Below are 17,002 nucleotides of genomic sequence, written 5' to 3'. Positions count from 1 at the left end.
GTAGAGGAGAGCAGAGATAAAGCTGGTGAATACTGGGGCTTATATGTCCTAAGCTCTCGGGCTCTAGGTGCTCCAAATCTGGATAAATGCTGTCAGCCAATTAGCCAATGACAGCAATTCCTGCAACAGCTCACATAAAGACACCATGACCACAAAGCACGCATAAGGCCATCACATCTCGGAAACTTACCCGTGTGCCTGTTCCGATCGGTTCCATCAAACAAACAAATTAAAGGTGGAAGTTTATGTCTTCCCATTTTTTTTTAGGAAATGAGCTCAGTGAGTGTCTGCAGGAGATGTTCAAACTGAATGATTGGCTCTTCTTTGTCCTCCAGGGTCTGACCATGCTCTGTGAAACCATCGAGGACTGCTGGGACCACGAGGCCGAGGCCCGCCTGTCCGCCGGCTGCGTCGAGGAGCGCATCGGCCAAATGCAGCGCCAAGCACCCATCATCGGCCCAGAGGAGATAGTCACCGTCGTCACCATGGTGACAAACGTGGACCTTCCCCCCAAGGAGTCCAGCTTATGATCAGCCAATCAGCCAACAACCAGACGAGCTTCTGGAAATCGACAAGAGGAGATGAACAGCCAACCCTGGTCGGTTGGCTCAGGGGGGTTCTTCTAGTTTAGACTTTTTCTTTTTTGTTTTGTTCTTTTGGTTTTTTTTTGTTTCGTTTTTTTGTTCTTGGTTCCTTTAAGTGCGGGCCGCTATTCGCGTTCAGGAAACACCCTGCGCCCACCTCACCACATCGATCGACATTCACCTCATGTTTTTGATACGTGTGCCTGAGGATTTGAACATTTTCCCGCAAGCTGAGACTCACTCATCCACCCCCCCAGCGGACAATTCGGGATGCTGTGTCACGGGACGACGACACTCAACAAACACTTGTATCATGTATTATTTTTATACACATACACACACACACACACACACACACACACACACACACACACATAGGAGGGCAACCTGCTCTGCACGGATTCCTATGCAGAGACGATCCTGCAGAGAAACGAACTCTCGCCGCATTTTAGTGTTTAAGAAAACCAACAAAACAAGGAGAGAAAAAAAAAAGACGAGCATCCGGCTCTCGATACATTTGCTGTTTTCTTGTGTGCGTTCTTTTGAAGAGACGACTATCGTTCTGCCAATAAGCAACAGCTTCTGAATGTTTATAGTGTAATGCTGCTGTACATAGTGTATCATGGACCCTGACAACTTCGTAATCAAGCTTATTTTAAAGGTTTGGGAGGGAGGGGTTGGAAAAGGGAGGGGGGGTGGGTCCATTTTCAAGCATTACGACGGTATAAAAAAAAAAAAAAAAAACCATAAACCTCCTTCAACCAGGTATACCTCAGTTCAGATGGACATGGTTAAAATTAGTTCCTCTCCCTGCTCGGTCACAGCTCACAACCTCAACCGTTCATCAGGCGAGCCGATGTCGGCTCATGGGTAAACATAGTCAGCGGTGGATCGACACACACGGTTTTCCTCCCTTTGTCATGTACTTTAGCTCCACTTTGGTTTAAAGTTTTTTATTTATCGACAGCGGGATAAAAACAGCCACATAAAGACGAAGTTGTCGTTTTAGAGGTTATTTTTGGGGGGTTTGCCGTGACGACTGCTGACAAGCTTCTTTTTGCTTGTGAGAACTGAATGAACCGAGATGTCAGGTCATCACAGTTGTTGCTACTTTGAAAGTCACTTTCATGTTGTGTAATTCATTAAGAGGAAACAAAAACAAAAAGGAAAAAAGCAGATTGGTGGAACAAGTCGCCCCGTTTTTTTTTTTTTCTAATGATCTGATTTTATCGGAGGTTTCGGATTTGAAGTGTTTCCTGCCCTTTCTGTAACTTAGATGAGCCAGCTTGTTTTTCATTTGATTGCACATTTTCTTTGGTTTTTTTCGTACCATTAAGAGCGTCTGATCTCTTTTTGATACACCTCAGGAATCTTTGCTACTCACCACACCCTTCGTCTCTTCCTCATCCTCACACATAAGCAGCTGTAGGTGTTTAAACTGCAAACCGCAGCTAATCTGGTCGGCTTTGATCCAATTTGTCCTTTAGACCGAGCTCATCCCTTCTTAACAATTCTCTGTACCTTCATCACCATCAAACCTCGATGGATAATCATCTCATGTTTTGTTTTTTTTTTGTCGTTTCGGCCTCTAAAACCTGCCATGAAGGTGCAGTTTTCTATTTGTCGCGCCGATACTAACCAAACACGGCAGTTCGATGAGCTCCTTCATCCTGGTGCCATTTCTACTTTATCCATGTTAGTTCCTCTTGTAGATGTCAGGCAAAATGGATGTATCTGTCACTGCTGTGACGTGTTTTCTTTGGGTGGGAGGAAGGGGGTCTTTGTTTCCTCTGAGGGACATTTTAACACTGGTGCCGGCAGAAGTGCGGTCTCTCCTCAAGCTCAGGGTTGGTTTCCCTGGTCGCAGTTTAAAATCAAGGCTGAAAGATGAGAAAACTTCTTTGTGTCCTGATGAATCCTTTATGACCAACAGGAAGCTTTCCCCATGAAAACATAAAAACCCTGAAGGATCCTCAGAGTGAGTTTCAGACATTATTTACGCACATGCTTTTGCAACAACTCAGCTAACCTGAAGGAAGTTGAAGCCATCATCTTATTTTACTCTCTGTAGCACCAGAACAATATTTGCAAGCTGTTGCTTCCTTTTTTTTTCCCGCCATCCTCTTAAGGTCGTCATGAGGCTTTGAACAGTCAGGGATCATCAGCTCAGCAAACCTCCCCAGCAGCCCTTCAACAAGTACTACCTCACTTGCAGGGATTTCTATTGGGGTAGAAACTGTGGCCAAAATGCACCAAAATATTCGAGCCATTTTCCACCAGTAACGAGTGTTTCTGTGCTCAGAAAGTTGAATAGATTGCAGCAAAAGACGGTTTTAAAGAAGCTTTCTCGTTTTCACCCCCATCCATCCTCTCAGTTGACAGCAAAATGTTTGGAGACATCAGTATTATTCTTGTTTGTGATGCAAAGTTAAACAGTATTTCAGCCACCGAGTTGATCGTCTGTCAGGAAAAAGGAAAATATTGACAGAAAATGCCAGCATGAGAGAGATTCGGGGTTGAGTTTAAGCTGCGTGCAGGAAACCAACCCTGGCCGACAAACACCGTTCAGGGATTCAGTACTATGCTTTTCTAAGTTCAAGCGAGTTATATGCAACCAGTGCTGCAAACCTACCCAACACTTCGGCAGGATCAGCTGCAGGAGTGACTCTCAATACATGCAAACACACACACGCAAATAACTTGTAGCATTTTAATTTTTGCTTTTCTTTATATTTTTTTCTTCCTTTTTAACTACGTGACCTTGCATATTGGTATGTTGTATTTATTTTTTAATTTACTGGCCTGAGGTTTTGGGGATAAGAGATCAGGTGCAACTAAGAAAAATGTTTATGGTTGTTGTTGTGGGTTGGGGTTTGGGGTCGGGGTGGGGGGTGGGGGGGGTAATAATTCAGGAAACACTTTCATTAATTGAAAAAAAAGATATAAACTGTAACATGCTTCTTTCTATTAAGTCTATGGACAAAACAACCGAGAATGAATGTTCTACAGACTCCTGAATCCATATATAAGTGTGTGTACTTCGATGGATTAAGCCCCCGGCCCCGTGTAACGTTAGAGGGCTTCGCGTTCGGCTGGTGTTGTGTGATTGTGCCCTGTCCTGTAGCAAAATGCTAAAAGCCGCACGTGTGGCGACTCATTCATGCATCTATTGGCAAGCAAGTCAATGCACAGCACAAAACAACAGCTCCTCAATCTGCAAGAAGCATTTCGGTTCATCTTAAACAAACTTCCCGTGTGTGTTTAATCTCTTCGTTTTAATGATCACGGACAATCTCGTCTTTCACTGCACCAAAAAGTTTCCTTCCCTTCCCGATGCATGGATGGGTTCGCTCTGGCTGCAGGCTTTTACGTTTTTCTGCCACGACTTCCTCCAGCCCAGCACCTCACATTGCTGTGCATATAAACTACCAGTGAAACATTTGTGTCTTGTTGCCCCTTCCCCCAACCCCTCCCTCCCTCCCTCCTCCATACTATTTTAAGCAGTCTAGGATCTGTACAGACATAAATACCTGTATTGACTATATACTCTGAGCTGAATCTTTATAAGTACGTGTTGAACTTCAGTGTTTCCTCTACGTTCATCAGCAGCTGGGCTGGGTGTGGCCTAGCTGCATGAAAGCCCCCCCCCCCCTAAAGAAAATCTCCCCAACAAATGTGACAAATAATCCCGCTTGAGCTTTGTGGAAGCTGAAAGCAAGAGGCTCTTTTTAAAAGCATTCAGAGAAGCACTATAAGTATTGAACGTTCAACCTGAGGCATTCCACAAGGTCCCCCAACGGTTGCTGTCAAAGAGCAGTTGCAATACCCCCCTCCCTTTGTAATGGTACAATCATACACTACTGGTATTTTACTCCAGCATCTCAGCCTCCTTTTTCCCCTCTCTTGGTAAGAGTTTTAGAGGAAACATTGAACTGCAGCGATCGTGCTGCGGGGACTGACGAGTCTGGTCGCCAGGCATGAAACTTCTACACTTAAAATCAGAAAGTAATGAACACTACAAGAGTTTTTGACCCCACAGTTCTCAAGGCTTTCAAACAGCAGCGCTGATCTGAGCTCTGCAACCTCCAATGACTATGATGCTCGCAGGGCTTTTCAAAGCTGGAAGAGACTCGCCCCGGACTATAAATTTCATGCTACTGAATAAATGAAAGAAGTGGAAATGGAAACTGAGGTCTGATGTCAAACAGGCAAGTGTATGAAATGCAGGAAAATCAGCAGCGCAGAGAAAAGACCCTGAATGCATCATGGTGGAGGAGACGGCCGATGCCCAATCAGCGCTGTGGCTATCTGCTAACGTTGGCCAACCGTGGTTTTTATCAGCTGAAGTGATCCACGTCATGTAAATAAATGTGTTTTTAGATTGTGGATGTTTGTTGTTTTTGTCTTGAAGGTAAAAGTTTTTTTAAAGGACTTTTTTTTTTTTTTTTTTTAACAGACTATCCAAGCAGATATTTTTGTTGGTGTACTCACAGCTAATTATTGTACATTTGTATTATTATGTGCGTTTACACAGTGGCTAAAATTATTTTACTTTTTTACAGAGAATATATCGTTAATGGGACAACTGACATGAAATCGAAGTCATCCAGCCATACAATGAACAAATATAATCAGAAATTAAGTTATGAATAATAAAATGGAATGGGGGGTAAATTCAGCAGGTTTAGCGCCAATCCATGACCAAAAAAAAAGTCTCTTACGTCATGATCAGTCAAAGAAAAGATCTCTTAAGACCTTTGCAATCTTTTTGTAAAACACACTGATGTCATAGAAAGACCTCTGAATGTTGCCTCAGCTATAATGTGACCACAGCTCCTTGCTAACAGGATGTGTGTGAAGAATTTACACATTTAGAGCACTTCTAAAAGACCTTGAATGGTTTGCAGCTGTACCTGTTTGAAGAATGAACTCTGGTTGAACTCAAGAAAATGCAGGTTAAACCTCGCTGTAAAAGCCTGTAATATACTGGGAGGCTGTAGTCTGATCAGACGAGATCAAGACTGACACAAAAACCACCAGCAGCAGGGGAGTCTGGGGGGTGGGAGCATCATGGTGTGGGCTGGTTCGCAGTGTGATGTTCTAGTAAACTTTAACTGGTGGATGAAAGGATGAGCATACCAGCAATCTGGTGCCACTGCCCAGGAAGTGAAATGAAGGTGGTCATTTCAGCTAGATATGAAGTCCTGAACACACACAGCCAAAGAAAACCGTTCAGTTCCAGCAGCGGTGCTGCCAGGAATTTAAGGCCCTATGAGAGACAATAGCATGGACCCCACCATTTGATTGCAAATTTTAGGTTTTTATTTTTGCTTCAAGCTGATTTAAAAAAAAAAAAAAAAAAAAAAAGCTTTTCGTGGGAATAATAAAGATCTAGGGCTGTGTTTAACCCTTTATGGGGCAAGTTACCATTTTTTATCACTTCGTTTCCTTTCATATTAAGTATGAAACTATTTTTTTTTTTTGTTAATATAACAGAATGGAGGTCTTGGTTCGTACCAGGACAATTTTAGGTTAAAATTTCTAATTTATAGATATTTCATTGAGTGGCCAATAAAGGGTTAAATCAGTGCATACATCTAACTAGGTTATTTTAAAATAAATGGTTTATCAGTTTATATTACTGCTATATTTTATTACAACATTTGAAAAAAAGTATTTTTAATGAAGGTTTAACGATTTTCTTACATAGTTTGTACATCAAGTCAAGGGGCCCTTAGAAACTTCCTACGTGCAAAAATGAGTCCGAACACAACCCACTGTTCGAAAAAGCAACTAAAAACATTTTAATTGTATGTTTACAAAAAATCTGCACAATTTTACATGCCGTAAAAATTCTTGCTACATAGAAGTTATCAACTCATTTTAATGTATACTCAATTTAAACCCTTGTTTAATAGGCATTTGCACAGTATTGCAAAACCCTCAGATACTAATGATCATAAACCATAGAAATCTCCTGCCGGCTTTGCACTGACAGACCTGCTCACAGTTTATGTAAACTGCACGTGCTGTGCAGGAAAATGATGTTCAACACAAGGATTTAAGAGTTTCTGCTGCTGTGCAGGCAGAATGTAGAGGCAGAGATCCACCACTAGGTGGCAGCACTCAGCAGGGAATACCTGACCTGAAGATACCTGAGCTGAACATCAGATTCCCACCTTGGTTTTATAGAAGGAATTAAAACCTACATTACATGTATGAACTAAACACTCAGGAAGAATTGAAGCTTTAATTCTGGTTGACAGGAGATGTCTCACCATGTGACCGTTGCTTCGTCTACAGCTATGCAAACGCTGACATGGCCCACTGTTTGACATCAGTGGGACACTGTGGGTACTTCTGGAGCGCCTCCATGATCTGACTGTGATCCAGCATGAGTCTCATGAGCTGGTACTCCCTCTGAGTTTTGGCCGATGAGCTGTCGACCGGCCGGATCAGCTCCAGCTGCTGGAGGTGTTCGAAGGCCTGTAGGGTGATATAATGCAAGAAATGACGGGGCTGGTTTCTGGAACATTGTTGGCGTTTTGTCCCGTTTGCTCTCACCTTCATGACAACAGGCTGCTCAAAGTTGTACATGGAGTTCGACTTCCTCTGCAGGAACTTCTTAAACTCTGAACACAAGATTTCCAGAACAACCAGCTGAGTCTGAATCTTTTATTTGACTTGCATATATAAACATGAGGTCGTACCGTTATGAACCATCTGGAGGTTAAACGGCTCTCCTTCGTAGACGTCGTTGAGGTGTTTCATGGCGATGATCAAGCACAGCTCCAGGATTGACAGACCTACAGGAGAGAAGCAGAAAAACACAGATATGGCTTGTGTAAAGGTTTCCAAGTTCCCACAAAGACGTTTCTGTCTCTTGGGTCCCACCGTGGAGCATGTTGGCCTTGGCATCGACGACACAGAGACGACTGGCTTCCAGCAGTTCGGCTGCTTTGATGGCGGGTTTGGCAACAGAAACGCGGCTCAGACACAACATCTATAGACGTACATTCAGCAGTGTTTGTTATTTAAATGCTGCAGAAGTGCACGGTCATAACGTGTGTGTGTTTATCTCACCAGCAGCGTGTGCAAAGAACGAAAGTCTTTACTGGAATTAAAGTGTCTTTGCAAAACGTCCTCAACCGATTTGTCCTCGCAGAGACTCTAAAGGTAGAAAGAAGGACTTTAAATGTAAGAACTTACTGAAAAGGTTTTTTGTTTTTTTATATTTGAGCAGCAGCATTGTTTCACCTGTATCCCAGCGTTCCATTCCTGAGCAAATTTGCTGTCTGGGAAATGGTCTGGCAGGCTGAGCTGAGCCATCACCCGCTCCACGTACTGAGTGAACGTCAGGCTGCTCAGAAGATGGATTTGACGGTGGGAAAACCGGGACTTCACGCGCTTTTCCAAAAGCTCAAGAACATCCTAAATGGAAGCAAAAAAAAATTTTTTTTAAATAGCTTGAAATAAAAACATGAAATGTTATCTTAAAATAATTACATTTTAAATTTAATTAAAACTTAATGGTACATAAAAAGTATTAAATATATATATTAAAAAAAAAAAAAAGTTTAAATTAAACTTGAAATTAATATTTTAAAAAAAATTAAATTCACTTGAAATAAATCTTTTAAATTTAAGTTTAAATTTAAAATAATTAAAATTAAATTAACTTAAAACACAAATATATAAAAATAAAAATATAGAAATAAAGTATGAAATGAAGTTTAAAATAAAATTAACAGTAAAGTAACTTCAAACACAAATGTATAAAAACAATACAAAATGTGAAAATAAAAAAGTATCAAATAAAAATTTTAACTAAAATTAATATATCCTTTAATTAAATAAGCATAATGGTTTTTTGGGACCCACCAGTCTGCAGGTTATGCCGACCACAGCAATGGGTGCCTGGGCAGACTGGGAGACATCAAACAGGTTGTAGAGCAGAGTCTGGTTCTTATGGTGGGCGAAAAGGTCGAACTCATCCAGGACAAACAACACTGGGCGGCTGCTGCTGCGATCACCTTCACCACACCAGAAGGAGCATCGAGTTTGAAATCACCTTCTTAAAAGAAGCTGAACTTTGAGCCAAATCTTGTATGATTAATCATTTTCTCACCTTTTTTTAACGCATCCAGCAGGAAAGCCAAATTCTCTGCAAAACTTCCCTAAAATGACACAAAAATATATTTTGGCTGCATTTTTTTCTCCTCACTCTTTGGAAAAACCTCTTAATAAAATTGAATACTCACAAACACTTTGTCACCGACAACATTTTCCAACTGGAGTTGTCTGGTTATTTCTTTTAGTGCTATTCTGTCATCAGTCTGTAGTAAACCTGCAGCAAACAGGAAAAAAAACATGGTAAAATATTTATATTTTATGAATAACGTAGGCTGTAATCTTGGACACAGTCAAAAGTTACCATTTAGATGAACTTGTAAAAGATTCTTCTGCACTTCTTTTTCTTCTAGTAGCTCCTTTAACACACACTTCAGTAGCTATAACACACACACACAGTTAACTCATCAATCTATTGTCTTTTTAATTACACACAATCCTGCTTTATTCTCTTAGACACCCACCATAGTTTTTCCTGCCCCTCTGGGACCAATGATCAGCACCGAGTTACTCTCCCCGTGGAAGACCGTCCGCTTCAGCAGCTCCACCAGGTGTCTGGAGATACAAAGTTTTAAAGAGTTTACTTCCTTTTAAATGCAGCAACTCCATGTAATGAGAACATATTCATTACGGCATCAGTGTTGCAGGTGGATTTCACAATCTGCTTCAAGAAGCAGCACCTGTGCCATGCACGAGTCAGCTGGGAGCTCTTCCAGTCTGCAAACTGGGACAGGATGGCAGCCAGGTAAGACTAAAGTGGGTCACTGAAGCACACCAAGCTGCAGATCTGTCTTTACCACAGATCGCACTTTAGATAAATCTGTAGCTGCAACACTGCCAGGAATATTACAGCTGATCTGTCCAGGTTAAAAACATGCTAAATGAGTGTTTTGTTTTGTAAACTAACAAATGTTTTAAACTTAAATTAAACTAATTTCTATGACCAAAAAAAAAAAAAAAAAAAAAAACGATAATGAAAAATGCTCCTACTTGTGTTGAGCTTCCACTCCCTCTGGCTTGTTAGGAAAGCTTTGATGGCAAAACCGCTCCCTTAAAATCTGATGAACCTTTAGTTGAAAATTAATTAATAGAAATAATTTTTTTTTAAAAAACACAAAAAATAGCTTGTCATCTCAGCACCAGCACAGAAATAATAATAAAGGACAAAATAGTAACAAACCTGATTGATGCACTCCCCTGTGGGCAGATGAACATCTTTAATTTTCCTTTTACTCATGATGATGTAAAACTAAACCTGCAAACAGGTTAAATAGAGACAGGACATTAGTGTAGTACAGGTACATAAATCATTAATTATAAATTATTAATTGACTTAACTGTGGTTGAAGCTTTCATCACAGTACATTAGCATATACAGGGAACAAACGGACTGGTAAAAGTTATTATTTTAGAAATAATATTTTAGGGCTAAAAATATCTCCCATTCGGCGTAGAGTTAATGCCTAAAATAGCCTTTATTTAAATAGAGATTTAACTAGAAATGAGCAAACTAGGACTGTGATAAATCTGCTTCACAATTAAACCAAACATTTTACAATATAGCAAAACTTATTTGTTGTTTTTGTGGATGCCGAATTTAAAAACGACTCTTAAGCTTTATAAATCGTCTTATTTCATATTACAATGTTAAATATATCAGCCAAAAAGAAGAATTTACTAATATCTCCTAATTTAAGACTGGTGTTTGGCGTAGTTTTTCTGTACATGCTACATACAGCAGCACGTGAAGCAGCGGGCTGCGACTTGGCAACATGCTGTGTTTTTGTTAGTAGACTGACTTTGACAACCCAGTTAAAGAAATATATTTAATAAAGATGTATAAAGGTGCAAAAATAGACAAACATACCTTTATAAACAGCAGGACAGCCTCTCAATCTTCGCGGGAATGCTGCTCCGCTTTTGATGACGACTTCCTGCTTAGGTTGTAGCTTCACTCTGATTGGCTGTGGCGTGTAACGGAAGATACTAGCGTCAGTGATACTGTCATTAAACATACTTAATTAGCAACAAAACAGCATGTTTTAACTGTTCTCTGTTAAACTACACCCAGTTTATGTCGTATACAAGTTAGTAAAAGTCATTCAAGAAACAAATGTGGAAATGTCGCCGCCTAGAGGCAAAGGAAGTAACTTTATCATACACGTCTTGTTCTTTTGTGCTCGAGTCTGCCCCCTGCTGGCAGAGTGTGTTATAGCGCCATAGTTACATAGTTATATGTTTTAATATCATCATTATTATTATTATTATTATTATTATTATTATTATTATTATTATTATTATTATTATTATTATTATTATCATTACATAATCGTTCTTGCAGGTTTACTTGTGGTTCCCAGAGTCTCAAAGAGTGCTATGGGAGGAAGGGCCTTTAGTTGTCAGGATCCTCTCTTATGGAACCAGCTCCCACTGTGGGTTCGGGAGGTAGACTCCCTCCACACCTTTAAGATCGAGCTGAAAACCTTCCTTTTTCATGATTCTTATAGTTAGGATATGAGCATCTCCTGAGTTGGAGCCTGCATGTACGGGACCCAACTATCCAGGTTATGCTCTAGTTATGGGTAGTCTAGCCATCCCATTACTTATGTTGCAATGGGGACGTTACCTGATGAACTGAGATGTACCTTGATTTATTTCTCTAATGTATTAATGTATAAATATATGACAATATTGCCGTCTCTGACTTATTTCTCCTTTTTTCCGCAGGTCTTCCTGATTAAGTGCAGTTGTACATGTTGTTCTGTCTTTCCTGTCCTCTCCACCCCAACCAGTCGAGGCAGATGGCTGCCCTCCCTGAGCCGGGTTCTGCTGGAGGTTTTCTTCCTGTTAAAGGGGAGTTTTTTCCTTCCCACTGTCGTCGTGTGCATGCTCAGGATGGGGGATTGGATCAAAGTCATGACTCGATGCAATCAGTGGGTTTCTATTATAGGATATGTATGAATTAGCTTGAAATGATGTGAATGTTGATTTGTGTATGTAAAGTGCCCTGTGACAACATTGTTGTGAAGTGGCGCTATACAAATAAAGCTGAATTGAATAATCAACAACATAATTGATCAACAATAATATGCACCGTCATTATCATTATTATTAGCAATAGTAGTCATGGCATTGCTATTATATTATAATCATTATCACAGCTAACCTTGTAATACTGAAAAGCTAGCACCAATCAGCATTGTAGTCAGTTTAACATCAATTTTGTTCTGAAAAATAAGCCTGAGCTTTACTTGTCAGCAAAACCTACACCAAGGAAGCGTTAAATACACAATAGTATTATGTTACTTATTTTTATACAACTCGCTTATTTATTTTGCTACAACAAAACTAAGTCAAATAAATAGTATTTATTGATCACTGTTAAAAAATGTAGTTAAACATGATATATTTTTAAAAGCTTTTTTAATCTACAATTAATGGAATATTCACTGCTCATTTTTGATAAACAGGTTTATATATTTTACTTAACAAGATCATTTTTTTGTCTATTTCACAATGAATAGAGGGTCCTCGAAGATACATCAAACACTTCCTGCACGTTTCTCTTGACCAATGAAAAAAAAAAAAGCACAATAAACAACCAGCTAAATCACAAATCTTCTTCGAGTTTGGGCTCACATTTGTGATGTCATATAACAGTAAAATATTACCCTCCGGTCACATTTGGTGTCCTCTGTTTGTCCTTAAAAACACATGAAACTCTCCATTTGCTGCAGCCATGCACTCATTTAACACCTCCTCAGGTTTGACCTTCACAGCTGCATCTTCATCATGTGACCAAATTTCTTGTTTTTGACATTTATTAATTTTAATTACCTTGTTCGGGCATCTTTTATTTCACAAGTGGTACTATTTGTTTTTATACATGTTGTTAACAACAAGAATGTTTTGGTGATATGTGACTTCTGTGACCTTATTAATTTTATGCATATTTTCAGCTTTTATAACCTTCTTCCTCGGTCAAGACAATATATTGTGACTTACTGTAATGGTTAATAAAATGACACGGTCTTTACTTTACAATATAACAGAAAAAGAGAATGCCAAAGAAAAATAGATAAGAATGGATAAAGATACTTCAGGGGTCCTGCAGAGACCCCCAGACCTGACTGTAAAAACCACCAGTGATGACTACAGTACAAATCTCTGAGCAGCAAAAACACAATATTTGTAAACGCACAAACTTCAGAGAGAACATTAAATATGATTTCAGGAAAATAGGTAAATAAAATAAAAACATCTTAAAAATACAACAAGCATGACAAAATCATATCACATTTTATGTTATGAAATTATTTTATTAATTTCTTTTTGTGAAAAGCTCTTTATTCTTTTCTCTTTTTCATGTGCTTATGCTGTGTCTTAATGTTTTCCATATTTTTGTTGCTGTGTTTTCTCAGATATTGTTCAGTTTTGACCACTGTGGTATCGTTAAACATCTCGGCCACCTTATTGCAGGTCTGTGAGTCATAAAAGTATTTTATTAAATGTTATTTTGTTTGTCGTTGTTGTGAATTTGTGAAAAGCTTTTTATTCTTTTTTTCATGTTCTTATGTTGTCTTATTGTTTTCCAGATTTTTTTTTTTTTTGCTGTATTTTCTCAATTATTGTTCAGTTTTGACCACTGTTGTATTGTTTAACAACTCGATGCTACCTTATTACAGATCTGTGTGAGTCATAAAAATATATTATTAAATTTTATTTTTTTTTTGTGAATTTGTGAAAAGCTTTTGATTCTTTTCTTTTTTCATGTTCTTCTGCTGTGTCTTAATGTTTTCCATATTTTTGTTGCTGTGTTTTCTCAATTATTGTTCAGTTTTGACCACTGTGGTATTGTTTAACACCTCGGTGCCACCTTATTGCAGATCTGTGAGTCATCCCACCCACATATCCAGCTGTTCTTCGCTCATGTAACGGTTTTACTCATAACTTTTTGCCATGCAAAGCTCACGTATGTGCGCTCTGGAGGAAACGTGCATCACCTCTCCCATCTGCTGGCTGATGCCGCCGCGCATGCGCACTGCGGTTCTCCATCATTTCCAATATTCCAGTGTAGGAGAACCAGCAGAGGCAGAGAACTAATGGGTAGGCTTCTTATTCCTATTTTTATTTCACTTAGAAACGCTCTGTTCCTAATCTGTTTTGCACTTTCAGCACAGGTACGTACTGACTGAATTGTCCGAGTGGGAATGAGCAGTTTGCGGTTTGATTTGACGCAGACAGAAACGATAGTGCCTGAAAAGCGTCTCCTCTTCTTCTTCGCTGCTCTGCAAACGCAACGGGTTTGCACGGCTGTTAGCTGGCATGCTAAGCTAACCCGTGCTAACTCGGCCTGGCCCTGGCCTTGCCTGGCCCCATTGGCTCGAAACCTAACGCGGCCCTAGGTGGTTTTTACTTCGACAATTTGTAGTCGAAATCTGGGCTGCGGGTCTTCAACTCGTACAACCCAGGTTACGACTTATTGATTAATTGCCTAAAGGTGATTAGCGTAGCCGAGCTGATCGTCTAATTCATTTTCATTACAACAAGCTAGCAGGCTAGCTGTGGCTAGCAGGCTAGCTGTAGCTAGCCGTATGCTAACCCCAAGCTAATTCAGATGCTGGATCCAATGCATCAAAAAGCAGTCAGACAAGACTGATGCGGCTTGTTGAGCGGTGCTTTTTCAACACGGAGGCTTAATCTGTATATTTCGCCCTGCTTCACACTAAAAACAACAAACGCCATTAAAACAATATTTAAGCAACATTTGGCTCAGTTGATGGGTAGCTTGGCTAATCTTCACCAAGCTAAATGGCTATTATCTTACGTTTAAGCACATATGGTTGTTTTGGTGGCGTTCAGCAGCGCTGGTTATGCTCTCAAGCGCCGGGGGTAAAGTCTTGTCATCAAGCCAAGTGGTATAGCTGTCAACTTTGAAGGCTGCTGCAGGATAGTTGTGGCTAAATTACCCTTAACGCTTGCCTTAGCCAGCTCCACTGGGTTACAGCTAAATGTGAATGCTATTATGTGAAATGCAGGATCTGATCTATATGGTGTGAACCAGGTATAAATCAGGGGATTCGTCCTTTTCTGTGTTGCAGTCTGTGTCCCTTATAATAACCACAGTTACACATACCTAACAGCAGATGCTTTGTGCAGCAGTGGCACCTACTCTTTAACATGACAGGTCCTGCTTTGCACTTAAAACATCAGTGAAATGTGCAGCTCTGCATGCAATGGTAAATCCTGAGAGATGCTTAAAAGTAGTTAAGGGCATTATGATTATAAATATGCCCTGAACTGCCCAGTAGTGCTTTCTGAATGTTAGCCTACATGATATATTTATCACTGTTTTTAATTCTTTTTTTTTAAATTTTTTTTTTTTTTTATCCCTGCCTCCATCCTTTTACCTCATATGTTAATTTATTTAGTAAAAACAGTGACTTTCCACCATTTCAGCACCACAGAAGACAAATGTCATATGCAATCCATTTTTACAGTTCAAAAACGACTGATGAGGTGTCCTTCTCCCGAAGGTACTCCTATCCTTTAAGTCTGCATGTTAACAAATATAATGTTAGTATGAAACGTTTTCAACATGTGGAAGCAGTAACAAGGAACCAAAAGGAAAGAATCTATTTTTTTTTTTACAAGAAGTAAATGTAGTATAACCCCACAACTATCACCTAAACCTTTAATTTCTCAGGTAGCTAGCCCCCATATATGAAATGTGACAATCTAAACAAACATGTTTAAATTTTCATCATACACATTTGGCAGCAACATTGTCATCATAAATACTCTTTTTTTTGCCCATTACAATTTCAGCTGCAGTTTTAATGCAGTTCTCAAAAACAAAAGAATTTTCATATTTATTGAAACATGTCTGATGTGACTCATCAAGGGGTCAGCATATTATCTAAATCTTTCAGGTTGCTTTGGGCTTTGGTTGTTGACTTGGTCTGACAAATCCAAAAACACCTTACCCCACTGTTATCTTTTCTAATTGGCTTTATTCATTTGTAACTCACTGAAGACTCAAGTCATTGACTAGGTACAGAACTAGGCCAGAATTTCTCACAATCCAGCTGCTAGTGGTTTTTAATGCATCCTTTTACTGTCATAGTCTGACCTGAATCACGAGTAGCAGGTGAAGAATCACATATTATTTACTTGCAAAAAAGAAGAAAAAAAAACTACTGTTTCAGTCACATTTAATACTAGATGTTCATATCTAATTATCAGTTTATATTGGACTTTATAACTGTTATGACACATTTTATTCCCATAAGAGGTTAAACACTGCACAGATATCGTAGTATGCACCACCTAATGACACCCAGACTTAAAACCATGTTATGAAATGCAGACAAGCTACTTTCTGTGCTTTTCTTCTTTTAAAATCTAGACATCAAGATGTAGCATTTTCATTAACAGCCATCCTTAATGGACCACAGATTTAGTAACACAAGCATCTCAAGATGAGAAATCTTTTTGATGTGGTTTCTCATTTAAAACAATTTTGAAATTTCCTTTTGAGGCTGTATTGGTCTGAAGCATCAGTAGTGTTTTTCTGCATAAATGTCTTCCTTTCCCCTCTTGTTTTATGAAGTCTTGAACTGGATGGAATTTTAAATGACGTTCCCATAACATACAAGACAGCTGATTGCCAAAACTTGTACTTTTCCCACAGATGTTTGCATCGGAGCTGCATCTTTTCCTTACTGTTTTGTGAGAATACCAGCTACATTACATTTTGACTTTTTTCAGACGGGTCAGTTTTGCATTCCTATTTGGCTGAAATACTTCTTGTTTGCCTGTAATCATAGACAATGACTCTGCAGGGATGTTGTCAGGCGCCACATACCTCTCCTCCTCATTTATTGGAGGCATATCTTCTCAACATTTTTTCATGATAAAGTAAAAAAAACAAAACACATCAGTGCACAGAGGACAAAATTGGTGTGGGGGACCTTTTTCTTAAGGATTAATTTAAGGATCCATTTTATGTTTGTGTTCATTTTTTTTCGAAAGCCAGCAGCATCAAATGCTGATTTGATCAGAATATTTTTGAAGAGCTGTACTGAAATGACAGCTGTAACCTTTAGCTCTGTAAACACACAGATCGCACTGTGATATAAAAACAGGGAAAACCCGTTAATTTGATAAACTAGACCTTAGCTTTTGCATATGAATATTGCCTGGACAGATGCAGATGAAACCAGTGTCAATGTTTGCTGTCAAAAAACGTGATGGTGATGCAAAGTTGTCCATACATACACACTAGT

At 39.3% G+C, this 17,002-nt stretch overlaps 2 protein-coding genes across 2 annotated transcripts in view; one reads left to right on the top strand and one right to left on the bottom strand.

The window, feature by feature from the left end:
* LOC306774060 (activin receptor type-2A-like) overlaps window positions 1–1,226 on the top strand; it is a 49,061-nt gene extending 47,835 nt beyond the window's left edge. The window contains exon 11 of the mRNA XM_079264043.1: window positions 336–1,226. Within this exon, the coding sequence (XP_079120169.1) occupies window positions 336–530 (195 nt within the window). The 3' untranslated portion in view covers window positions 531–1,226. The remainder of the gene's footprint in view (window positions 1–335) is intronic.
* A 5,458-nt stretch (window positions 1,227–6,684) lies between these two features.
* orc4 (origin recognition complex, subunit 4) lies at window positions 6,685–10,625 on the bottom strand. Its single transcript, XM_079263932.1, has 14 exons — window positions 10,582–10,625; window positions 9,895–9,969; window positions 9,705–9,781; window positions 9,179–9,269; window positions 9,019–9,094; window positions 8,846–8,931; window positions 8,713–8,761; window positions 8,466–8,617; window positions 7,842–8,015; window positions 7,668–7,754; window positions 7,479–7,587; window positions 7,295–7,390; window positions 7,149–7,216; window positions 6,685–7,070 (listed from the first exon to the last, which is right to left on the bottom strand). Exons 2-14 carry the CDS (start codon window positions 9,949–9,951, stop codon window positions 6,888–6,890), a joined length of 1,305 nt encoding a protein of 434 aa, XP_079120058.1. The 5' UTR covers window positions 9,952–9,969; window positions 10,582–10,625; the 3' UTR covers window positions 6,685–6,887.
* Window positions 10,626–17,002: the final 6,377 nt, after the last annotated feature.

Source organism: Telmatherina bonti, assembly GCF_933228915.1.
Source record: "Telmatherina bonti genome assembly, chromosome: 24".
In the NCBI taxonomy this organism is placed as follows: Eukaryota; Metazoa; Chordata; class Actinopteri; order Atheriniformes; family Telmatherinidae; genus Telmatherina; species Telmatherina bonti.
The sequence above is the reverse complement of the archived record's forward strand: the minus strand, read 5'-3'. Positions and strand labels throughout refer to the sequence as shown.